At 45.9% G+C, this 26,544-nt stretch overlaps 1 protein-coding gene across 1 annotated transcript in view; it reads right to left on the reverse strand.

Annotated features, from left to right (window-relative positions):
• The window catches only part of LOC140199268 (anion exchange protein 3-like), a 154,845-nt gene that overhangs the window by 17,172 nt on the left and 111,129 nt on the right, over positions 1-26,544 (reverse strand). The window contains exons 14-19 of the mRNA XM_072261033.1: positions 24,185-24,397; positions 12,406-12,554; positions 7,200-7,394; positions 5,188-5,376; positions 2,870-2,959; positions 1,712-1,878 (exon numbers count right to left, since the gene is read on the reverse strand). Of these exons, the coding sequence (XP_072117134.1) occupies positions 1,712-1,878; positions 2,870-2,959; positions 5,188-5,376; positions 7,200-7,394; positions 12,406-12,554; positions 24,185-24,397 (1,003 nt within the window). The remainder of the gene's footprint in view (positions 1-1,711; positions 1,879-2,869; positions 2,960-5,187; positions 5,377-7,199; positions 7,395-12,405; positions 12,555-24,184; positions 24,398-26,544) is intronic.

Consider the following 26,544-nt stretch of genomic DNA (forward strand, 5'->3'; position numbering starts at 1 on the left):
CAGAGAGTCCTTCCAGGTGAGGCGATACTTCACCTGTGAATCTGTTGGGGTTATATACAGTGTCCAGTGCTCCCACTGTGTCCTCCTGTATATCAGTGAGACTGACGTAGATTGGGAGAGCATCTACGCTCCGTCCGCCTGAAGTGCAGAATCTCCATTTTAATTCCACCCATTTTAATTCCAGTTCCCATTCCCATTCCAATATGTCAATCCATAGCCTCCTCTACTGTCATGATGAGGCCACACTCAGGTTGGAGGAACAACACCTTATATTCCGTCTGGGTAGCCTCCAACCTGATGGCATGAACATCGACTTCTCGAATTTACGGCAATGCCCCTTCCCTTCACCATTCCCCATACCCCCCCTTTCCCTCTCTCACCTTATCTCCTTGCCTACCCATCACCTCCCTCTGGTGCTTCCCCCTGCTTTTCTTTCTTCCATGGCCTTCTGTCCTCTCCTGTTAGATTCCCCTTCTCCAGCCCTGCATCTCTTTCACCAATCAACTTCCCAGCTCTTTACTTCACCCCCTCCCGGTTTCACATATCACCCTATGTTTCTTTCTCCCCCTCTCCCCACCTTTTAAGTCTACTCCTCTTCTCTTTTCTCCAGTCCTGCCAAAGGGTTTTGGGCCAAAACGCCCAGTTTTCTCTCTTCTGTAGATGCTGCTTGGCCTGCTGAGTTCATCATTTTGTGTGTGTTACTAGTATCATTATATTTTGTCATGCATAATTTAACATAATTTATGTTAATTTAGGACTAGGTTAGGGGTGGCACAGTAGTGTCATGGTTTGCGCATTGCTTTACTTCACCAGCAATCACCAATCAGGGTTCAATTCCACTGCTGTCTATAAGGAGTTTGAACATTCTCCATGTGACCGCGTGGATTTCCTCCGGGTGCTCTGGTTTCCTCCCACATTCCAAAGATGTACACGTTAGGGTTAGTAAGTTGTGGACATGCTGAGTAGGCATCAAAATTGAAAACGAAGCATATCACTATGGGCTTCAATATTTCGATGTACATGTGACAGATAAAGTTAAACTTAAAAAATCTTTAAACTTTTCATGTCATTAATAGACATGGTATTCTCTGGAAAATATCTCATGGCGGGAGAGGAGACACACAGTGTCTCGATGTGTCATCTGCAGTTTTCTAAATGATTAACTGTGTAATTATTCTTGTTAAGTAGGAATCATGTATAGGTGAGGGTTAGTAAGCTGTGTTTAGGTGCCAGAGGTATGGTGAGACTTGTGGGCTGCCCCCAGCACATCCTCAGGCTGTGTTGGCTACTGATGCAAATGACACATTTCACTGTATGTTTCAATGTTCATATGACAAATAAAGCTAATCTAATCTTTAATCCTTAATGTTTAACTTATGCTTGTAAAGTACTGCCCTGCTAATTGTCATGGCATTGATACACTGGATATGTAGGCAAGAGGATACAAAGTGGGTTCGGCCAGCTCCATCATGAATACAGCTCTCTCCACCAGTTAGGACACCTCATAAAGGTGGACGTCCATCATCACGGACTCCTGCGATCCAGACTACACCCGCTTCTCAATGTGGCCTTCAGGGAGGAGGTACAGGAGCCTGGACTATTTGACTGTGGCAGACATCACCAGCACCCTGGACTCTCTCCCAGAATGCCAGGTAAGAGCGCGGGTAGTAGGGGTAGGTGAGGGTGGGGGAGGAGGGTTGTCTGTACTCACGTGGTGATGTTGGTCTCCATGAAGATGAGGATGAAGAGAAGCAGGGCAGGGATAACTGAGCCAAAGATCATCCACAGAGGGAAGCTGTTGTCCTCGCCCAGGGGGTGAATGAACCAGCTCCGCTTGCTGGGAGAGGTAACGGAGAAGTGCAGAGGCACGTTCAGCTTCTGTGGAGTGAGAGACAATGCCAGACGTCAGAGAAGAGGCTGGAGGCCATTTTGAGCAACACACATCACACAAAATGCTGGAGAAAAGTGCAGGTGCTTCTGGAGGTGTTGTAGATAGTCTGGAAGATTGCCATAGGTTACAATGAAACATTGATTGGGTGCAGAGCTAGCTGAAAAGTGGGAGATGTTCAATCTGGAAAAGTGTGAAGTGATTCACTTTGGAAGGTCAAAGTTGAAAGCTAGGTCAACAGCATCGTGGAGGAACAGAGGGATCGTGGGGTCCATGTCCAAAGTCGCCGCACCAGTTGATATGGTGGTTCAGAAGGCGTATGGAGTGCTGACTTTCATGAGTCAGGGGATTGAGTTCAAGAGGTGCGAGACAATATTGTAGCTCTATAAAACTCTGGTTAGACCATACTTGGAATATTGTGTTCAGTTCTGGTTGCCTCATTACAGGAAGGATGAGGAAGCTTTAGAGAGGGTGCAGAACAGATTTACCAGGATGCTGCCTGGATTAGAGAGCATGTCCTATGAGGAAAAGTTGAGTGAGCTAGGGTTTTCCTCTTTGTAGCGAAGGAGGAGGAGGTGATTGGATAGAGATGGAAAGATGATGAGGGGCGATTATTGAGTGGACAGTCAGCAGTTTTTTTTCCAGGGTAGAAAAAGCTAATATGAGAGGGCATAATTTTAAGGTGATTGGAGGAAATTATAAGGGGGATTTTAGAGTAGGTTTTTACAGAGTGGTAGGTGTGTGGAAAGTCCTACCAGGGTTGATGGTAGAGGCAGATACTTTAAGTATATTTAAGAGTCTCAGATAGGCATACAAATGAGAGAAAAATGGAGGGCTATGTGGGAGGGAAAGATTGGATTGATCTTGGAGTAGGTTAAAAGGGAAGCACGACACAGTGGGCCTGTACTGCATTGTTTTGTTCTATTTTCTAATAATACTCGAATGAGTTGTTAACACAGAGTTTGACTTGTACCCCTTTACCTCAGTGTAGGTGTCAGTGACTGAGATATCCACGATTAACATCAGCAAGATGGCAATGGGAATTCCAAAGTCTCCAATAACCCGCCGCACCTGTAAGAGAGAAAAGGTCATCTCTAGACTGCCAAAGATCCACAGATCTTCACTGCTATAGGGCAGTTCCAATTGGGTCAGGACACATGGCTGCATCCTTTTCACCATCTCAGACTGAACCTTGGCTCCTAACCAAGGCTTCCACTTGCACCATTGTCAAAACAGACTCTGTATCAACCCCTCTGCTGGTGGAACCCTAGCACGTTTCGGTAAATGTGAGCTCATCTGAAAGAGAGCTGGACAATGCACATCTATACTCAGGTAGGGAGCATCCTAACATGCTGCGTCACAGTCTGGTACAGAAGTTGCTCTGCGGCAGACAGGAATGCTCTACGATGGGTAGTCAAAATTGCTCAATGCATCACCGGTACCAGCTTACCCACCTTCAAGGACATATATATATATACAGAAAGGTGCTAGAAAAAGGCCAGTAACATCATGAAGGATCCCACACACCCTATCATTGGACTGTTAGTCCCACTCCCATCAGGGAGGAAGCTACGTAGCATTCATGCCAGAACCACCAGACTCAAAAACAAATATTTTCCCCAAGGCTGATCAACACCTCCACCCACTAACCTACTCCCTCCAGACCCCCCAGCACCACTACTTTATCATTTTCTGTCAGCGTCATCTGATGTACAGACGCTGCTGTGCCTAGCATTACTTTATGGACACACAATCTAGGTATACAAGCTACCTTATATACCTAAAGTTATTGTGTTCCTCTATCTTCTTGTGATTTGTTTTTGTGCTGCATCAGATCTGGAGTAACAATTATTTTGTTCTCTTTTAAGCTTGTGTGCCGGAAATGACATTAGACAATTTTGAGTCTTGAATTTACCTCTGTAGCTTCTAACAGCCTCTATATGGTCATGGCATGTGTTCTATTTGGATGCATCACAGCTTGGTATGGCTGCTGTTCTGCTTGTGACGTATCTGGGGAACACACACACAAAATGCTGGAGGAACTCAGGTCAGGCAGCATCTATGGAGAGGAATAAACTGTCAGCGTTTTGGGCCAGGAGCCTGCATGTGACCACAGGAAATTCCAGAGAGCTGTGGACACTGCTCAGCACATCACAGAAACCATTCTTCCGTCCATGAACTCGGTCTATACTTCTCACTGCCTCAGTAAAGCTGCCAACATGATCATTGACCCTACCGATCCTGGATGTTCCCTCTTCTCCCCTTCCCATTGGGCAGATGATATAAAAGATAAAAGGATGTACCACCAGGCTCAAAGACCCTGCTGTTAGAAGACTATTGAACAGTCCCAAATATGTAAAGATGGACTCTTGACCTCACACTCTCCCTCATTATGACCATGCAGCCTATTGTTGACCTGCACTGCACATTCTCTGCAATTGTAACACTTCATTCTGCAACCTGCTATTGTTTTCCATTAATACACTGATGTGATGAAACACACTGTATGACGGCAAGACAAGGTTTTCCATTGCACTTTGCTACATGTCACAATAATAAGCCAACTACAATCATGGCAGGCTCTGCCCTCATATGCCTGAGGGAGAGGGATGAAGTAAGGAGCTGAGGGCACTGGATAGCATCCAACCTGGTGGCATGAACATTGATCTCTCTAACTTTTATTAATTTCTCATTCACCCTTCTCTCTTTTTCCACTCACCACTCTGGTTCCACTCTCACCCCTTCTCTCCTCTTCACCTGCCCATCAGCTCCCTCTGGTGCTCTTCCTCCTTCCTTTTCTTCAATGGTTTACTCTTCTATTAGATTCCTCCTTCTTCAGCCCTTTACCTCTTCCACCTATTCCCTCCCAGCTTCTTACTTCTCACTCCATCCCTCACCAGCCACCTTCCTCCTCACCTGGTCTCACCTATGACCTGTCAACTTGTCCTCCTCCCCCTTCCCCCAATTTATTCTGGCTTCTGACCCTTGCTTACCAGTCCTGAGATGTTGAATGTTTATTCCCTTCCATAGATGTTGCCTGCGTTCCTCCAGCATTTTGTGTGTTACTTCTACCAGCATCACATCCTGTATCCCCATCTTCTTAATCTGGATTCTAGCCCCTTCCTTTCCAGTCCTGATGGAGGGTCTTGGCCCAGAATGTCGTCTGTTTATTCCTCTGCCTTAAGTTCTGAGTTCCTCCAGCACATTGTGAGTTGGTCCCCATGTATCTCTGTTTGCAACAAGGAGAGGAGGGGAGGGAAGGGCAGAGGGTGCACAGAATTACCCCTCGCCATACTTACACCTCCCCCAAGAAAGCGGCTGTTCCTGAACTTCCTCAGGAAGTAGGCAATGAAGAAGGTGCCAACCATCAGGACCAGAGATAGGAGGGCTGTGTTGGGTTGCATCTGCACCATCATATCCTGTGTATAGTTGGCCCTTGTCCCTGTGTCAGGAGGGTAGGTCTTGAGAAGTGGATGTTCTGAGAAGACCTGGAAACAGGGAGAAGGTAAGTCACCAACTAAGACTTTTTGATCTGAAACACAAATAGAGGTCTTTAGATCCATCCCACTTGTGCTCGTCCTACTCACCCTATCCGCTACTCAGAGCCTCAGAATGTTTTGTTCTCCTGTTATTTCTTCAATTCCTTTTTTTTTGGTTTTTTTCAGGCAACTCATTCCAATGAAAACTCATAGATTCATACAATCATACAACATAGAAGCAAACCCCTTTGGTACAACTTGTCCATGCTGTCTTTCTGAGCTGGTCCAATTTACCAGTGCTTGGCCCCTATACTTTATCTGTAAAGTGTTCCTATCCTCGTACCTGTCCAAAATTCTTATAAGTATTGTTGTCCCAACTACTGCCTCTGGTAAACTCGCTCCATAAACCTACACCGACCGTGTGAAAAAGTTGCCCATCAGATCCCTTTTATATCTTTCCCATCTCCACCTTAAACCAATACCCTCTCGCTTTAGACTCCTTGACCCTGGGAAAAGATTGTAACTACCTCCCTCATGATTTTTTGAGGATCAAGATTAAGGACACTGTAGCGTAGCTGGTGGAGTAACACTTACAGTGCTAGCTCTAAGATCAGGGTTCAATTTCTGCCACTCTCTGTAAGGAGTTTGGATGGTCTCTCTGTGACTCTGTGGGTTTCCTCCGGGTGCTCCACTTTCCTCCCACATACTAAATTCATATGGTTATAGTTAGTGGGTTGTGGGCATGCCATACTGGTGCTGGAAGCCGACACACAGGGCTGCCCCCAGCACATCGTTAAACTGTGTTAGTTGCTAATGCAAAACTGTATGTTTTGATGTTTCACTGTAATGTGATAAATAAAACTAATCTTTTTAATCATTTTTTAAAATCTACTGTCCTCTGTGTAGAAAAGTTACCCCTCAGCTCCCTTTTAAATGTTTCCCCCCTCCACCTGAAACCTACCTTGGGGAAAAGATTGTAACTATCTCCCTACCTATGTCCCTCACGATTTTGTAAATCTTTATAAGTTCAGGAACAGCTGCTTCCCTTCAACCATTTGGTTCTTGATCCAACCGGCATAACCCTAACTACCACCTCAGAATGGCAAAACTATCACCACTTTGTTCTAAAACGAACATTTTATTTTGTTCTAATTGTTTTCTTACTTGTAAAAATTGGGCGTAATTTATGTTTTTCTTGTGACATACTTCCTTCTCCCTCAATGGACTGTTGTAATGAAATATTCTTTATAGATAGTACGCAAGTCTGTACATCGTTAATTGTGACAATAATGAACTAATTTACCAATTTACCCTTGGTGATTGGGCTGCCTCAGTTAAATTTCCCCTTAACTATCTCTGCTCTGAGGAAACTCCCCTTTCTTCGGATATCTGTAGACCATATGACATAGGAGCAGATTAGGCCATTCAGCCCTTCAAGTCTGCTCCTCCATTCTATCATGGTTGATTTATTATCCCTCCAAATCTCATTCTCCTCTCTTCTCTCTCTAACTTATGACACTCTTATTAATCAACAACCTAACAACCTCTGCTGTCTGCATTGCAATGAATTCCACAGATTCACCACCCTCTGGCTAAAGAAATTCCTCCTCATCTCTGTTCTAGATGGACATCCTTGCATTCTGAGGCTCCACCCTTGGTTCTAGACTTTCCACTATGGGAAACGTTCTCTGCATACCCACTCTATTTAGGCCTTTCAATATTCAACCCTCATTTCCAATTCCATTCTAGTAATCTTCCCTCTAAATCCGTGTCACCCAGCAGCGTGATGTGGATGAATAGGCGGGTCCGGCAGGGACTTGGTGAGCACTTACCATGCTGAGATTTTTCAGGGTCTCATAGATGAAGATGGCAGAGATGAGGAAGGCGAAGACCTCCTGGGTGAAGGGGGAGATGTATCGAACCAGCAAGCTGCCCTCAAAGGCCACCGCGATGAGCACAATGAACATGAGCCAAAACCCAATCCATACGCGGCCAGTGAGATAGTCAATGTTCCGGTTCTTGCTAAACTGGTGGCAGAGTTGGGTTGGAGATTGGTGGGGAAGGGGAGGGTGGTTCAGATAATGGGAGGAAAGGGGAGAAAAGAGTTAACATTTAACTTGCCTGACAGCTCCTCTGTGAACTAATTAAGACTATAAGACCATAAATACAGGAGCAGAATTAGGCCACTTGGCCCAGCAAGACTGCTCTGAGATCCCATCATGGCTGATTTATTGTTCCTCTCAAACCCAAGAATTGATCATCCCCACTTTAAATATGCACGATGACTTGGCCTCCACAGCTGTGTGTAACAGGGTCACTATCCTCTGGTTAAAGAAATTCCTCTTCATCCTTGCTCTAATTTAATGTCCTTGTATTCTGACGCTGTGCTTTCCGGTCCCAGACTCTCCCACTATAGGAAACATTCTTTCCACGTCAAACTCTATCTAGGTCTTTTAATATTAGATTGGTTTCAATGAAATCCTCCCTCCCTCATTCTTCTAAACTCCAGTGAGTACAGGCCCAGAGCTATCAAATGTGCATCATACATCAAAGAAACTAAAGAAATTCAGCACGTACCCATTGACCCTTGCCAATTTTTATTAATGCACCATAGAAAGCATCCTATCTGGATGCATCACAACTTAGTACGACAACTGTTCCACCTGTGTACTGCAAGAAATTGCAAAGTTATGGACATAGTTCAGCACATCGTGGAGACCAGACTTCCCTTAATGGAGTCTGTCTATATTTCTCGTACTTTGGTAAAGCAGCCAGCATTGTCAAAGACCTTTACCTACCCACCCCAGACGTTCTCCCTTCTCCCCTCTCCCACAGGTAGAAGATACAAAAGCCTAAAAGCACGTACCTCCAGGATCAAGGACAGCTTCTACCCCATTGTGATAAGATGACTGAATGCTTCCCTAGTATGACCCCACATTCTACTTTATGACCTTGCACCTTATTGTCTACCTGTGCTGCACTTTGTAGTTGTTACACTTTATACTCAGCATTTAATACCATCATTCCCACAATCCTGATTGAGAAGTTGCAGAACCTGAGCCTCTGTACCTCCCTCCGCAAATGGATCCTCGACTTTCTAACCAGAAGACCACAATCTGTCCGGATTGCTGATAACATATCCTCCTTGCTGACAATCAACACTGGCGCACCTCAGGGTTGTGTGCTTAGCCCACTGATCTACTCCCTATATACACATGACTGTGTGGCTAGGCATAGCTCAAATACCATCCACAAATTTGCTGACGATACAATCATTGTTGGTAGATTCTCAGGTGGTGACGAGAGGGCGTACAGGAGTGAGATATGCCAACTAGTGGAGTGGTGTCACAGCAACAACCTGGCACTCAACGTCAGTAAAACGAAAGAGCTGGTTGTGGACTTCAGGAAGGGTGAGATGAAGGAATACATACCAGTCCTCATAGAGGGATCAGAAGTGGAGAGAGCGAGCAGCTTCAAGTTCCTGGGTGTCAAGATCTCTGAGGATCTAATCTGGTCCCAACATATCAATGTAGTCATAAAGAAGGCAAGACAGCAGCTGTACTTCATTAGGAGTTTGAAGGGATTTGGCATGTCAACAAATACACTCAAAAACTTCTGTAGTTGTACGGTGGAAAGCATTCTGACAGGCTGCATCACTGTCTGGTATGGTGGGGGTGGGGGGGGGGAACTACTGCACAGGACCGAAAGAAGCTGCAAAAGGTTGTAAATCTAGTCAGCTCCATCTTGGGCACCAGCCTACAAAGTACCCAGGACATCTTTAGGGAGCGGTGTCTCAGAAAGTCAGCGTCCATTATTATGGACCTCCAGCACCCAGGGAATGCCCTTTTCTCACTGTTACCATCAGGTAGGAGATACAGAAGCCTGAAGGCACACACTCAGCGATTCAGGAACAGCTTCCTCTTCCCCTCTGCTATCTGATTCCTAAATAGACATTGAAGCTTTGGACACTATCTCACCTTTTTTAATATACAGTAAATTTGTTTTTGCACATTTTAAAAATCTATTCAATATACATAATTGATTTACTTGTTTATTTATTATTATGTTTTATTTTTTTTCTCTCTGCTAGATTATGTATTGCACTGAACTGCTGCTGCTGCTAAGTTAGCAAATTTCACGTCACATGCCGGTGATAATAAACCTGATTCTGATTCCACTCTCTCTCCTGTTAGATTCCTTCTTCTTCAGCCCTTTACCTTTTTCACCTATCACCTCTCAGCTTAATCCCTGCTCCTCCACCCACCCACTGTCCCCCTCACCTGGTCTTACCTATCCCCTTCTAGCTTAATCCCTCCTCCTCCTCCACCCACCCACTGTCCCCCTCACCTGGTCTCAGTTATCACCTGGTTTTACCTATCCCCTCCCAGCTTAATCCCTCCTCCTCCACCCACCCACTGTCCCCATCACCTGGTCTCAGTTATCACCTGGTCTCACCTATCACCTGCCAGTTGGTATGTCCCTTTCCCCCCACCTTATTCTGCTTTCTTTCGCCTTCCTTTCCAGACCTGATGAAGGGTCTCAGCCCAAAATGTCAACTGTTTATTCCCGTCCATAGATGCTGCCTGGCCTGCTGAGTTCCTCCAGCATTTTGTGTGTGTTGCTCTGGATTTCCAGCATCTGCAGAATCTCTTGTGTTTATGATTCTGCATTCCATTATTGTTTTACATTGTTCTACCCCAATGCACCATTGTTCTGTATGAACAGCATACAAGACAAGCTTTTCCCTGTACCTTGGTACATGTGACAATATTAATCTGATTTACCAGACTCAACTTCTGCTAAACACCGCCCACTCATCATCAACAACTCTACAATTAGCCTTGTTTCAACATTCAGGTTCCTGGGCATCATTATTTCGTACGACTTCATGTGGGAGAACCAAATCTTCTTCATTAATAAAAGATTCAGCAGAGGATGTACTTCTTGTGACAGTTGGTAAAATTCCATCTTCCCCAGAACATACACGTGTAAAGGCTGACTTACACTTGTGCATTCTAGCTTGCGCCGCAGCCTGCGCCGTTGTGAGCATTTCTACTTGTGCGTTGGTGTGTCTGCATCGCTCTGCAATTCACCACCATAATGCTAGTTGACGGTGGGGTTTCTATGCCACTGTGTTGAGTTTCTTTGTGTTAAAACTCAACATGAAGAAACTCAAAATTCAAACAATGGCGACTGAAACTGAAGGAGGGTGAATTTTCTGTGCTTGTCTGGCCACCAAGAGACGTGGATGAGGAAATGCATTTCAAATATTTTCGGATGTTGGCAGGTAGATTTGACAATTTGGTTCATCGTCTCCAACCATTTATTTCACATCAGAGTATGCACAGTTTACTCTGAGACTGGCAATCACCATTCGAGTTTTAGCTTCAGGTGGAAGTCAACAGGCTGTAGCAGCTAGCTACAAACTGGCGTCAAGCACAGGGTCCTCCATAATTTTGGAGGTCTGTAAAGCTTTATGGAAAGCATTGCAGCCAGAGTTCCTTCCCTGCCCTTCAGTCGCCCAATGGGAAGCTATTGCAGCATAGGAGGAAATGCGATGCTACCAAGCGGACCAATCACAGCTGTTTTGGTCTGCGTCGCCGCGACGCCTAGTTACATTTTGGGGGAGGTGTGCGTTAGGCTATGGCGTAGGGTTCGGCGTAGAGTACAGCGTAGGGTACGCTGCTACGCCGTACCTACGGTGTACATTTGACGCACAAGTATAAATCAGCCTTTATTCTACACTGCCATCATAGAGAGTATCCTCACATCAGCCATTACCGTCTGGTTCGGTGCAGCACCTTCTCTCAATACACAAAAACTACAGTCAATTGTCAGGTCAGCAGCAAAGTTCATTGGCTGCAGTCTACCATCACTGCAGGACTTGTATGTGTCCAGGACAAAGTAGTGGACAGTAAAAACCATAGTGGACATTAACCACCCTGCAAACTGCCTTTTCCAAAAGCTCTCTTGTGGAAAGCGATATAGGGCTACTTAAACAAAACCACTCCATCTTAAATGTTTCTTCTCCCTGGCAGATAATCTGATCAACCATTCTGGTTAGCCACCCTACCCCCTCTATCTGCTACCCCCCCATCACTGCACTGCACTGTAAACACTTTCAACCACTTTTTATAATGCTGAACACAAGAGATTCTGCAGGTGCTGAAAATCCAGAGTAACGCACACGAAATGCTGGTGAAACTCAGCCAGTCTGGCATTGATGGAAATGAAAAAACAGCTGACATTTCGGGCTGAGACCCTTCATCAGGACTCATAATACTTATAATGCTGTTGACGTTGTAATTACATGCTGGGTTTGATGTATTTATGCACATCTTATTCCATATACTTTAACATTTTTAGACATTTTTTATAATTGTTGAATGCTGTTTATTTATTGATTTAGCCAATAGTGCTGAACAGGCTCATCCAGCCCTCCGAGCTGCACTGCTCAGCAAACCAGCAACTTAACCCTAGCCTAGCCACAGGACAATTTACAATGGCCAATCAGCCTACTGACTGGTGCATATTTGGACTGTGGGAGGGAACAGAAGCACCTGGAGGAAACCCACCTGCACACAGGAAGAACACACTAAATTTCTTACAGAGGTCACCGGAATTGAATTCCGAACTTCAAAGCCTTGAGCTGTAATAGCTTTGCACTAACTGCTACCATGGACGTGGCATGTCGTGCCCTGACCAACACACGACAGCAAATTCCTAATTTTCCGTAAATAAATACGGCAAATAAAATTGATCTTTGATCCTGAACCACCATCTCTCTGCAGGCAGCAGCACCATGGGGTTGTTAACCACTACTCCTCGCTCTGGAAACAACACCACCAGTCTTACTTGCTCTCCACCCCGTCGCACACCATCCCGTTGTCCTCTTTGCCCTCCCTGGAACCTTGCTGCATTTCTAACTTTTCCCTGGAAGGTCATCGACCTGAGCCATTACATTTACTTCCTCCCTCCGCAGACGTGTGTGTGTGTGTGTGTGTGTGTGTAAGTAACCGAACTCTGCGTTGCCCTTACATTGTAAAACGCTTCCTCGAACACCAGCAGCGGACCCGTGAATCCAATCACCAGAAGTGGCTGAGCACCGAACAGGGAGAAGAAGATGCCCATTGCTGATGTTGAGACGATCAACTCCGACACCCCGATCAGACCCTCAGTCTTTGTACCTGGAAAAGATGATGGAGTCCCATCATTAGCAGGAGAGACTATTGTAAAGCCGGTATCTCATAGAAACTGCTGTCCTCTCTCAAGTCATAGAGTGCTACAACACAGGAACAGGCCCCTCAGTCCATCTAGTCTATGTCAAACTGTTATTCCGCTTAGTCCCATTGATCTGCACCAGGACCACAACCCTCCATACCCTTCCCACCCATGGACCTATCCAAACTTCTTTTAAATATTCAAATCAAACCCACATTCAATGGCAGGTTGCTCCACCTCTGAGTGAAAAAGATCCCCCTCAGATATCCCTTAAATATTTCTCCCTTGACCCAAGATCTTTAACCTTTGGTTATAAGGTTATAAGAACTACAGCACAGAAATAGATCTTTTGGCCAATCTACTCCATGCAAGTTACTATTCTGCCTATTTGCATTGACCCACTCTTAGCCCATACCCTCCATACACCACACATCCATGCACCATGCCTGGCCTGTTAGAGGACTTCCTGTGTGCATGGGTGTGAGGAAGGAAAAGGAATTATTTTGACACCTCCCTCAATCTCTCTGCCTCCATCTCTGGAGACAAACTGCTGTCCGACATCTTTTATAAACTTACTGCTGCTTCCCATCATTATCCTGACTATACCGTTCCCACCCTGTCTCCTGTAAGAATGTTATTCCCTTTTCTTAATTCCTTCATCTCCACCACATTTGTTCCCAGGATATGGCTCTCCTTTCCAGGACATGCCTTAACCAATCAAGAATCTATCAACCTCTGTCTTAAATACGCGTAAAGAGATGTCTTCCTTTTTCAAAGAACGGGGTTTCCCTTCCTCCACCACTGATGCTGACCTCACCCACATCTCCTCCATTTTCTGAACATCCACACTCACACCATCTTCCCGCTGCCTTAAGGGTGATAGAATTTCCCTTGTCCTTACCTACCATCCCATGAGCATCCAACGCACCATTCTCTGCAACTTGCGTCATCTTCAAAGAGATCTTACCACCAAACATATCTTTACATCTCCTCCCCACCCCGCTTTCCGCAGGGATCACCTCCTCCATGATTCCTTGTCCATTCGTCCCTCCTGGCACTTACCCCTGCAAGCAGGCTAAGAGCTTCACCTGTCCATTCACTTCCTTCTTCACCTCCATTCAGGGCCCCAAACAGCCCTTCCAGGTGAGGCAACACTTCACCTGCAAATCTACTGTGTCCTGTACTCCTGATGCAGCCTCCTCTACAATGGTGAGATCCGTTGTGATTTGGGGGAGCACTTTGTTGAGCACCTCTGCCTCATACACCAAAAGTGGAACTGTCTCATGACCAAACATTTTACTTCTGACTCATAAGACCAGATAATTTAGGAGCAGAATTAGGCCATTTGGCCCATCGAGTCTGCTCTACCATTTCATTGTGGCCATTCGATTTTCCTCTCATCCCCAATCTCTTGCCTTCTCCCCGTATCCCTTCATGCCTTAACCAATCAAGAATCTATCAACCTCTGCCTTAAATACGCGTAAAGACTTGGCCTCCACAGCTGCCTGTGGCAATGAATTTCACAGATTCACCACAATCTAGCTAAAGAAATTCCTCCTCATCTCTGTTCTAAAAGGCTGCCCCTCTATTCTGAGGCTGTGTCTCGTTCCAACATGTGGGCCCATAGCATCCCCTTGTGCCACAATGAGGTTACCCTCAGGATAGTTTCCATCTGGGTAGCCTCTGACCTGATGGTGTGAATATAGATTTCTCCTCCCAGTAAAAAAAAATCCCTCCCCCTCCCCCTCTCCTCTTCTTCTACTCCCACTCTGGCCTCACCTCTTCTCACCTGCCTATCACCTTCCCCTGGGTCCAATCCTCCTTCCCTTTCTCTGATGGACCACTCTACTCTCCTGTCAGATTCCTTCCTCTCCTGCCCCTTACCTTTCCCACCCACCTGGCTTCACCTAACACCCAGCTATCCTACTCCATCTCCTCAACTTTTTATTCTGGCATCTTCCCCCTTCCTTTCCAGTCTTAATGAAGGGTCTCAGCCTGAAATGTTGATCGTTCATTCATTTCCATAGACGCTGCCTGACCTGCTGAGTTCCTCCATCAACACATATAAAAGTTGCTGGTGAACGCAGCAGGTCAGACAGCATCTCTAGGAAGAGGTACAGTCGACGTCTCAGGCCGAGACCCCTCGTTAGGACTAACTGAAAGAAGAGCTGGTAAGAGATTTGAAAGTGGGAGGGGCTCTTCCTTCAGTTAGTCCTGACGAAGGGTCTTGGCCCGAAACGTCGACTGTACCTCTTCCTAGAGATGCTGCCTGACCTGCTGCGTTCACCAGCAACTTTGATGTGTGTTGCTTGAAATTCTAGCATTGCAGATTTCCTCGTGTTTGAGTTTCTCCAGCATTTTGTGTGTGTTGCTTTGTTCTGATTTTGTTGTTTGATTGCTGGTTGTGCTCTGTTTCGTTGTGTTCAGTGTTGTTCTGCCAAACATGGTGAACATGTTATATTGGCGCCAGAATGTCCGGTGACATTTGTGTGCTGACCCCAGCACGTGTGTGTTGGCTTGTTAACACAAACAACAGTATGTTTTGATGTACAGTACATGTGATCAATAAGTCTGAATCTAAATTTATTTATCTAAACTTCTCTTAATTGTTGCAATCAAACCCACATCCACTACTTGCACTGGCAGCTCACTCCACACTCTCCTCACCTCTGAGTGAAGAAGTCCCCCCTCAGATTCCCCTGAAAGTGAACTATACGTGGTCTAGGTGAGACCTTTTGGTCCATCATATCCATGCTAGCCAATGGCACAAGAGGATTGAATTCCTAATTAGTCGGGGCATCAAGGGATATGGTGAGAAGGCAGGTAAGTGGGATCCGGGATCAGCCATGATGAAGTGGTGGAGCGGACTCGATGGGCTGAATGGCCTAATTCTGCTCCTATGTCTTATAAGAGGACAGTCATTCCATTCAGTCCCAGGGAAATCCCACTAATCCCTCTCCTCTGTGTATCTCTCTATCATCTTTCCTCTCTGACATCAGCATTTTCCAATTTCTCCCACTGACTCTGAGTGTAGTGTCCATCCTGGGTTCGCCTCCAACAACAGATAACAATCCAACAATAGATGTTTCCTATAGTCGGGGAGTCTAGGGCCAAAGGGCACAGCCTCACAATACACGGACGTTCCTTCAAAACAGAGATAAGGAGGGCTTTCACTAGCCAGAGGATGGTGTATCTGTGGAATCCATTGCACAAATGACTGTGGAGGTCAAGTCATTGGCTCTATATAAAGTGGAGATTGATGGGTTGTTGATTAGTCAGGGCATCAAAGGTTATGGGGAGAAGGCAGAAGAATGGGGTTGAGAGGGATAACAAATCAGCCATGATGGAATGGTGGAGCATATTCTATGGGCCGAATGGCCTAATTCTGCACTTATGTATTATGGTCTAATAAACTGTCCTCTCTTACATTTCTGTCGGAATTTTCCAATTTCTCCCACCACCGACTCTACGCATGGTGTCCATGTTGGGTTTCCTCTGTGCCCTCTCCAGTGTAGTCTCTTCCAACAACAGATGTTTCTTCTCCCTCCTTTTCCATGGAATTACCTGCTTTCCTCCCCCCGCCCCTCCGACCCCACACACGCACACTCCATCCAACTTTACAATGGGAATGTGGATGTAGAGTTGAAGAGGGAGACTTGGCTAGGATATTGCTGTGAGGTTGAGAATGGTTTAGTTGACCTTGTTCTGGGATTGAGCATGTCTAGCTGAAACCAAGTAGCTACCCCTGGGTTGGCTTACCAAATCATGGAGATGCAATAGGCCACATGGAGATCATTTGGTCCATCGCATGCTGGCCCATTGAAACAGAGCTCCAACACAATCCCACCTTCCATCACTAGGTCTTGTACTCTTGCAAGTTTGCTTTGGCATTTCACCAAAGACTGAAGCAGATTTCTATACGCGTACGGTGGTGAGCATTCTGACTGGTTGCATCACCATCTGCTATGGAGAGGATTGAGAAAAGCTGCAGAGGGTGGTCAATCCAGCCAACTCCTTCGGGCCTCTAGGCTCAAGAAGGTGGCTTCGGCACCCATCATGAAGGACGCTCACTGTCCACTGCATGTCCTCGTCTCACTACTACCATCAGGAAGGAGGTACTGGAGCCAGATACCTAATCAACACTTTAGGAACCATCTCTTCTCCACCACAGAAGTTCTGAATGGCCAATGAACCCATGAACATTTCCTCACTTTCTGCTCTCTTTCTGTACTTCTTATGTATGTCTTTATATTTCTTATTGCAACCTATAGTTATTTTTTACACACTGCACGTTTCATGACACATGTCAATGAGGATAAACTGATTCGGATTCTGCAGGTCATCAGACTGCAAGTGCACCCCAATACTGTTCCTATACCTACACCACTACCAATGAAATATAACTTTCTACTTACCCATGGAACATAGCACCAGAATTAGGACATTCAGCCAATCAAGTCTGCTCTGCCGTTCTATGATGGCCAATTTATTTTCCCTCTCAATCCCAAACTTATCCTTCTGTTTTCTCCCACGTTTTAAGTAACACAATGATTTTTCCTCCACAGCCACTTGTGGCAATGAATTTCATAGGTTCACCACCCGTGGGCTAAAGAAACTCCTCCTCATCTCTGGTTTCTTTGACCAGGTTCTGTGGTGTTTCTTTGCTGCGTGGCTGTCTGTAAGAAGATGAATCTCAGGGTTGTACGCAGCATACATACTTTAATAATCAATGTACTTTGAATCTTTAAAGGGATATCCTTCTATTCTGAGACTGTGCCCTCTGGTCCACGACTCCCCTACTATTGAAAACATCCTCACCACATCCTTTCTGTCTATGCTTTTCAATATTCAAAAGGCTTCAATGAGATCACCTCATTATTCTAAACTCCAGTAATTACAGGCCCAAAGCCATTAAGCATTTCTCATATGTTAACCCTTTCAATCCTGGGATCATTCTCACGAACCTCCTCTGAACCCACTTCAATGGCAGCAAATTCTTTCTTAGATACGGAGCCCAAAACTGCTCACAATACTCTAAACACAAGAAATTCTACAGATGCTGGAAATCCACAATAACACATACAAAATGCTGGAGGAACTCAGCAGGTTTGGCACCATCTATGCAAAGGAAAAAAGAGTCAATGTTTTGGGCCAAGACCCTTCATCAGAACTCACAATACTGTACTCTATATATAATCTGACCAATACCTTATAAAACCTTACGTTCACTGGGCCTCTGATAGTTTCTACATCTCAAATAAGCTGCCTCCTTCAGTCCTAAGAAAACAAGCCCAGTTTATCCAGTCCTTCTAAAAACGCAAACACGAGGAATTCTGCAGATGCTGGATACTCAAGCAACACACATCAAAGTTGCTGGTGAACGCAGCAGGCCAGGCAGCATCTCTAGGAAGAGGTACAGTCGACGTTTCAGGCCGAGACCCTTCGTCAGGACCAACTGAAGAAAGAGCTAGTAAGAGATTTGAAAGTCGGAGGGGGAGGGGGGGATCCAAAATGATAGAAGAAGGCAGGAGGGGGAGGGATGGAGCCAAGAGCTGGACAGGTGATTGGCAAAAGGGATATGAGAGGATCATGGGACAGGAGGCCCAGGGAGAAAGAAAAGGGGGAGGGGGGAAAACCCAGAGGATGGGCAAGGGGTATAGTCAGAGGGACAGAGGGAGAAAAAGGAGAGTGAGAGAAAGAATGTGTGTATATAAATAACGGATGGGGTATGAGGGGGAGGTGGGGCATTAGCGGAAGTTAGAGAAGTCAGTGTTCATGCCATCAGGTTGGAGGCTACCCAGACGGAATATAAAGTGTTGTTCCTCCAACCTGAGTACTTTATATTCCATCTGGGTAGCCTCCAACCTGATGGCATGAACATTGACTTCTCTAACTTCTGCTAATGCCCTACCTCCCCCTCATACCCCATACGTTATTTATTTATATACACACATTCTTTTTCTCTCTCTCCTTTTTCTCCCTCTGTCCCTCTGACTACACCCCTTGCCCATCCTCTGGGTTCCCCTCCCCCCTTTTCCTTCTCCCTGGGCCTCATGTCCCATGATCCTCTCATATCTCTTTTGCCAATCACCTGTCCAGCTCTTGGCTCCATCCTTCCCCCTCCTGTCTTCCCCTATCATTTTGGATCTCTCCCTCCGCCTCCCACTTTCAAATCTCTTACTAGGTCTTCCTTCAGTTAGTCCTGACGAAGAGTCTCGGCCTGAAATGTCGACTGTACCTCTTCCTAGAGATGCTGCCTGGCCTGCTGCGTTCACCAGCAACTTTGATGTGTGTTGCTTATCCAGCCCTTTCCTCTTTTTATCCCAGCCCTAGCATCATCCCCATAAATCTCTCTGCACCCTCTCCAGTGTAGGAGTGTTTCTCCTGTAACGTGCTGACCATGACTGTGCCCAGTACACCGGCTGACAAGGTGGACACAGGGAAAAGAACAGGGGCAGTGGAGATTGAGTATGATGCTGCCTGGATTAGATAGCATGTTTTATGGGGAAAGACTGAGTGAGCTGGAGCTTTTCTCCATGGAGTGAAAGACGATGAGAAGTGACTTGATAGCAGAGTACAAGATGATAAGAGGTAAACAGTGGACAACCAGAGACTTTGTCCAGAGTGAAAATGGCTAATTTGAGGGGGCAAAATTTTAAGGTGATTGGAGGAAAGTGTGGGGATGATGTTAGAGATAGTGTTTTTTTTTTAAACACACAGTGGTATGTGCAGGGAATGCCATCCCAGGGTTGGTGGTAGAGGCAAATACATTAGAAATTTGTATGGGATGAAAGCAAAATGGAGAGTTATGTGGGAGGGGAAGGTTAGGTTGATCTCAGAGTAGCTTAAAAGATTGGCAAAACATTGTAAGCCAAAGGGCCTGTACTGTGTTGTACTGTTCTATGTTATGTTTTATATAAAATCAACCCAGGCAGGTTTTTTTTGATAAGACATTGAGTGAGGAACTGAAGGAGAGAGTGAAGAAGTGAGGAAGGGAGTATTGAGGGAGGGCCAATGGGTTTGAGGAGTTGAGAAGGAGAGGAAGGAGGAATTTGAGGGAGAATGGGAGGAGAGGAAAATAGGGAGGAAGAGGAGGGAGTCTGTGGGAGTGAGGGAGGGTCAGAACACAGAGAAATGACAGAGGGAAAGGAAGGAGGATGGAGGAGGGGAGGAAGATAGGAGGTTGAGGAGAGAGGGAGAGAGGACAGAGAAATGAAAGAGGGAGACAGGGAAGAAGGGAGGGAGGGAAGAGAGGATGGAGAAAGTGGAAGGAGCGGGGGAAGGAGAGGGAGAATGGGAGAAAGTAAAGGGGAAGGGGAAGAGGAGGGTAGGAGGAGGGGTAGATTGAGGAGTAAGAGTGGGGTGAGTGGGAGGGAGTAATGGAAGAGAGGTGAGGAGGAAGTGGAGAGATGGAGAGATAAAGGAGGGAGGGAGGGAGAAGGAAGGAACATGGGGAAGGAGAATTGAGGAAGGGAGGGAAGGGGAAGGGAAAGGAGGAGAATGAGGGTGGGAGGGGAGGGAGCATGGAGGGAGAGAGTTGCATTTTCCTCTGGAGTGGGAGGAAGGAGTTACTGAGTAAGGACCAGGGAGGGAGGGAGAATGGTGCATTTTTGGGCATCGGAATGTAGTAGTTAGCACAACACTATTACAGCTTGGGGTGGAGTGTAATGGTTAGCACAACACTATTACAGCGTGCCGTGGAGTGTAGTGGTTAGCATGACACTATTACAGGTTGAGGTGGAGTGTACTGGTTAGCATGATGCTATTACAGCTTGGGGTGGAGTGTAGTGGTTAGCACAATGCTATTACAGCTTGGAGTGTTGGAATATCGTTGTCATGGCTATCCCTCGAGGTCGAGGATGATGGTCTTCGTTCTGTTGATCTACTTATGGGCTCTCAACTGGCTTATGAGTCCAAACACGAGGAAATCCGCAGATGCTGGAAATTCAAGCAACACACATAAAAGTTGCTGGTGAACGCAGCAGGCCAGGCAGCATCTCTAGGAAGAGGTACAGTCGACGTTTCAGGCCGAGACCCTTCGTCAGGACTAACTGAAGGAAGAGCTAGTAAGAGATTTGAAAGTGGGGGGGGAGGGGGAGATCCAAAATGATAGGAGAAGACAGGAGGAGGAGGGATGGAGCCAAGAGTTGGACAGGTGATTGGCAAAAGGGATATGAGAGGATCATGGGACAGGAGGCCTGGGGAGAAAGACGGGGGGAGGGGGGGAAAAACCCAGAGGATGGACAAGGGGTATAGTGAGAGGGACAGAGGGAGAAAAAGGAGAGAGAAAGAATTTGTGTATATAAATAAAGAATGGATGGGGTACGAGGGGGAGGTGAGGCATTAGCGGAAGTTTGAGAAGTCAATGTTCATGTCATCAGGTTGGAGGCTACCCAAACGGAACATAAGATGTTGTTCCTCCAACCTGAGTGTGGCTTCATCTTTACAGTAGAGGAGGCCGTGGATAGACATATCAGAATGGGAATGGGATGTGGAATTAAAATGCGTGGCCACTGGGAGATCCTGCTTTCTCTGGTGGACAGAGCGTAGGTGTTCAGCGAGATGACCTCCCAGTCTGTGTCGGGTCTCGCCAATATATAGAATGCTCTCTCTGCTTTCCGCAGGGATCGCTCCCTACGCGCATCTTTCCCTCCCCCCACTTTGCTTTCCGCAGGGATTGCTCCCTACGCAACTCCCTTGTCCATTCGTTCCCCCCCCCATCCCTCCCCACCGATCTCCCTCCTGGCACTTATCCTTGTAAGTGAAACAAGTGCTACACATGCCCTTACACTTCCTCCCACACCACCATTCAGGGCCCCAGACAGTCCTTCCAGGTGAGGCGACACTTCACCTGTGAGTCGGCTGGGGTGATATACTGCATCCGGTGCTCCCGATGTGGCCTTCTATATATTGGCGAGACCCGACACAACCTGGGAGATTGTTTCGCTGAACACCTACGCTCTGTCCACCAGAGAAAGCGGATCTCCCAGTGGCCACACATTTTAATTCCACATCCCATTCCCATTCTGATATGTCTATCCACGGCCTCCTCTACTGTAAAGATGAAGCCACACTCAGGGTGGAGGAACAACACCTTATATTCCGTCTGGGTAGCCTCCAACCTGATGGCATGAACATTGGCTTCTCAAACTTCCGCTAATGCCCCACCTCCCCTCGTACCCCATTCGAAATTTATTTATATACACACATTCTTTTTCTCTCTCTCCTTTTTCTCCCTCTGTCCCTCTCATTATACCCCTTGCCCATCCTCTGGGTTTCCCCCCTCCCCTTTTCTTTCTCCCTAGGCCTCCTGTCCCATGATCCTCTCATATCCCTTTTGCCAATCACCTGTCCAGCTCTTGGCTCCATCCCTCCCCCTCCTGTCTTCTCCTATCATTTTGGATCTCCCCCTCCCCCTCCCACTTTCAAATCTCTTACTAACTCTTCCTTCAGTTAGTCCTGACGAAGGGTCTCGGCCCGAAACGTCGACTGCACCTCTTCCTAGAGATGCTGCCTGGCCTGCTGCGTTCGCCAGCAACTTTGATGTGTATTGTTATGAGTCCAATCTTGGCTTTGTAAGTTCTTCCACATTCAGGACAGGTAGTTCCAGATGGCAGATCAGGCTTTGGTTGTTGCTGCCTCTCTTTCCATTTTCTTCCCTTTTCTTCTAATTCTGCACATCCGTTGGCTTCGAAAGTTGCTGTTCCTTCTCGGATGATGGCTTGCCAGAGTTTCCTGTCCTTGGCGTTGGTTTCCCAATTGTTGATGTCGACGTTACATTTCTTCATGTGGCTTTTAAGACATCTTTGAATCTCCTCTGTTGTCCGCCTCTTTTACGCCTGCCTTCTTTAAACTGGGAGTAGAAGATTTGTTTTGGCAGACGTTCATCTTTCATCTGAACAACATGACCGTTCCATCTTAGTTGGTTCTTGATGACGTAGGCTTCAATGCTTGTTGTTTTTGCTTCAATTAGCACACTGACATTGGTTCTTCTATCTTCCCAGCTGATATTTAAGATGTTTCAAAGACAGCATTGATGGAACTTTTCAAGTGCCTTCACATGTCGTCGGTATGTTGTCCAGGTTTCTGATGCATACAGGAGCTTTGGGATTACCACTGCTTTGTACACTGACATTTTGGTGTCTGTGTGGATGTCACGATCATGAAAGACTCTTGTTTGGAGACGTCCAAAAGCTGTTCCAGCGCATTTAAGATGACGTTGGATCTCGTCATTAAGGTCGATATTGGAGGAGAGGTAATGTAATGGTTAGCAGAATGCTATTACAGCTTGCGGTGGAGTGTAGTGGTCAGCACACTATCACAGCTTGGGGTGGAGTGTAGTGGTTATTACAATGCTATTACAGCTTGGGGTGGAGTGTAGTGGTTAGCACAACACTATTACAGCTTAGGGTGGAGTGTAGTAGTTAGAACAATGCTATTACAGCTTGGGGTGCAGTGTAGTAATTAGCACAACACTATTACAGCTTGGGGTGGAGTGTAATGGTTAGCATGATGTTATCACAGCTTGGGGTGGAGTGTAGTGGTTAGCCTGACACTATTACAGCTTGAGGTGTTGGAGTGTAATGGTTAGCACAACACCATTAAAGCTTGGGGTGGAGTGTAGTGGTTAGCATGACACTATTACAGGTTGGGGTGGAGTATAGTGGTTAGCATGACACTATTACAGGTTGAGGTAGAGTGTAGTGCTTAGCACGACACTATTACAGCTTGGGGTGGAGTGTAGTGGTTATTACAATGCTATTACAGTTTAGGGTGGAGTGTAGTAGTTAGCACAATGCTATTACAGCTTAGGGTGGAGTGTAGTGATTAGCACAATGCTATTACAGCTTGGCGTGGAGTGTAGTGGTTAGCATGATGCTATTACAGCTTGGGGGGGGTGCAGTGTAGTGATTAGCACAGTGCTATTACAGCTTGGGGTGGAGTGTAGTGGTTAGCACAATGCTATTACAGCTTGGGGTGGAGTGTAGTGGTTAGCATGACACTATTACAGCTTGGAGTGCAGTGTAGTGGTTAGTACAATGCTATTACAGCTTGGGGTGGAGTGTAGTGGTTAGCACAACACTATTACAGGTTGGGCTGGAGTGTAGCGGTTAGCATGATGCTATTACAGCTTGGAGTGGAGTGTAGTGGTTAGCATGATGCTATTACAGCTTGGGGTGGAGTGTAGTGGTTAGCATGACACTATTACAGCTTGGAGTGGAGTGTAGTGGTTAGCATGATGCAATTACAGCTTGGGGTGGAGTGTAGTGGTTAGCATGATGCTATTACAGATTGGGGTGGAGTGTAGTGGTTAGCATGACAGTATTACAGGTTGGGGTGTCGTTAAATTCCCACATAATCTGTACGTCCTCCCGGTGGAATGTGTGGGTTTTTCCCGGGTGCTCCAGTTTCCTCCCACAGTCCAAAGATATACTGGGAAGGTAAATTGGCGATTGTAAATTGTCCCGTGATTAGGATAGGGTTAAATCAGGATTGGTGGGGTTTGCTGGGGCAGCACTGCTCGAAAGGGCAGAAGGGCCTACTCCGCGCTGTATCGCTAAATAAATTCTCCACCGGAGTGGGAGGAGGAAGTTACCGAGCAGCCCCCCGAAGGTGATGGCAGGAGACAGGGCAGCAAAATAGATGAAGATGACTGCGGCCAGGCACTGACAGTTGAAGGCATCCCGGATGTCACTCAGGTACTTGGGATACCTCCGCCTGATGTCCCGGATCAGGCCTCCAAATAGCTGGTTTGTCCTCTTCAGAGGGTCGTCCTCAACCTCTTCCTCCTTCACATCTTCGCACACTTCTGTGGGAGGAAGCAAAGAATGGCTCAGGGTAGCTCCTGGGGTAACAGAGGGGAACTCACAGGGTAATTAACGAGGTAACATTGGGTAACAGTGGGGTAAATCATGGGGTAATAGTTGGGTAACTCAAGGGGTAATTCACAGGGTAACTTTTGGGATAATAGTGGGGTAACTTATGGGATAATAGTGGGGTAATTCATGGGGTAATAGTGGGGTAACTCATGGGGTAATAGTGGGTAATTTATGGAGTAATAGTGGGCTATCTCATGGGGTAATAGTGGGTAATTTATGGAGTAATAGTGGGCTACCTCATGGGGTAATAGTGGGTAATTTATGGGGTAATATTGGGGTACCTCATGGGGTAATAGTGGGTAATTTATGGGGTAATATTGGGGTACCTCATGGGGTAATAGTGGGGTAACTCATAGGGTAATTCACAGGATAATTTATGGGGTAATTGATGGATTCACTCATGGAGTAAATCACAGCCTATCCAATGGCATAATTATACAGGATAACTCAATGGGTAATTCATGGAGTAATTCACAGGGTAACTGATGGGGTAATTCATGTGGTAATTTACAATGACAACTCATGGGGTAACTGATGGAGTAACTCACAGGGCGATTTACATGATAACTCATGGGGTAACTGACAGGGTAACTGATGGGGTAATTCATGGGGTAATTTATGGGGTAATTCATGGGGTAATTTACAGGATCACACGTGGAGTAATTTCAAAGTGAAGTCAAAGTCACAATAAATTATCAAGTACATATATGTCACTATATATTACCTTGAGATTCATTTTCTTGCAGGCATTCACAGGAAAATAATGAAATACAATAGAATTAATGAAAAACTATATGCAAACAAAAAAAGATAACCAATGTGCAAAAGACAAAATGTGCAAATAATATAAAATAATAATAATATTGAGAATGTAAATAGATATAATAGAACTGAAAAGAAATTAATAATACTGGTGTCATGGATAGTGTACAAGTTTGTCACAGGTTACAACAGTTGACAGAATGCAGAACTGGGCTGAGAAGTGGCAGATGGAGTTCAACCTGGAAAAGTACTAAGTAATTCATTTTGGGAGATTGAATTTGAAGGCAGAATACAGAGTTAAAGTCAGGATTCCTAGTAGTGTGGAGGAACAGAGGGATCTTGGGATCCACTTCCATTGAATCCTCAAAGTTGCCATGCAAGTTAGTTAAGGCAGTGTATGGAGTGTTGGCTTTTATTAGTTGGTGGATTGAATTCAAGAGCCGTGAGGTAATGCTGCAGCTCTATAAAACCCTGATTGGATCACACTTGGACTATCATGTTCAATTCTGGTCACCGCATTACAGGAAGGATATGGAAGCTTTGGAGGGCGTAGAGGAGATTTATCAGGATGCTATCTGGATTAGAGAGTATATCTTATGAGAACAGGTTGAGTGAGGTGGGGCTTTTCTCCCTGTTTCAAGGAAGGATGAGAGGTAACTTCATAGAAGTGCATAAGATGGTAAGAGGCATAGATCAAGTGGATAGCCAGAAAGTTTTTTCCAGGGCAAAATGGATACTACCAGGGAACATAAAAGCTTGTCTTGTAGACTGTCCATTATGTTTCTTACTTTAGAAAGCTGACAGCGCCATGCAGATGCGGCAGTGTTCTGAGGTGATCCAGTGACTCGCTCTACTAACAAATCCACTCCCCTCTGAAGACCCACAGCTACAGAGCTACTACCATACAGTGCCAGGGGCTTGGTTCAATCCTGACCTCCGGCTCTGCCTGTTTTGAGTTTGCACCCTATTGCCTACCTGCACTGCACTTTCTGTGTAGCTGTTACACTTCATTCTTCATTCTGTTCTTCTGTCACTTTGTTCTACCTCAATGCATGATGCAATGATCTGATCTGTATGAACAGTATGCAAGACAAGCTTTGCAAGACAACCAGAATGTCAGCAAAACAAAAGAGCTGGTCTTTGACTTCAGGAAGGCAGGCAGTGCACATGCTCCTGTCTACATCAATGTGTTGAGGTCAAGAAGGTTGAGAGCTTCAGGTTCCTAGGTGTGAGCATCACCAATGGCTTGTCCTGGTCCAACCACATGGACGTCACAGCCAAGAAAGCACGTCAATGCCTCTACTTCCTCAGAGGC

This window comes from Mobula birostris, chromosome 6, assembly GCF_030028105.1.
Source record: "Mobula birostris isolate sMobBir1 chromosome 6, sMobBir1.hap1, whole genome shotgun sequence".
NCBI lineage: Eukaryota > Metazoa > Chordata > Chondrichthyes > Myliobatiformes > Myliobatidae > Mobula > Mobula birostris.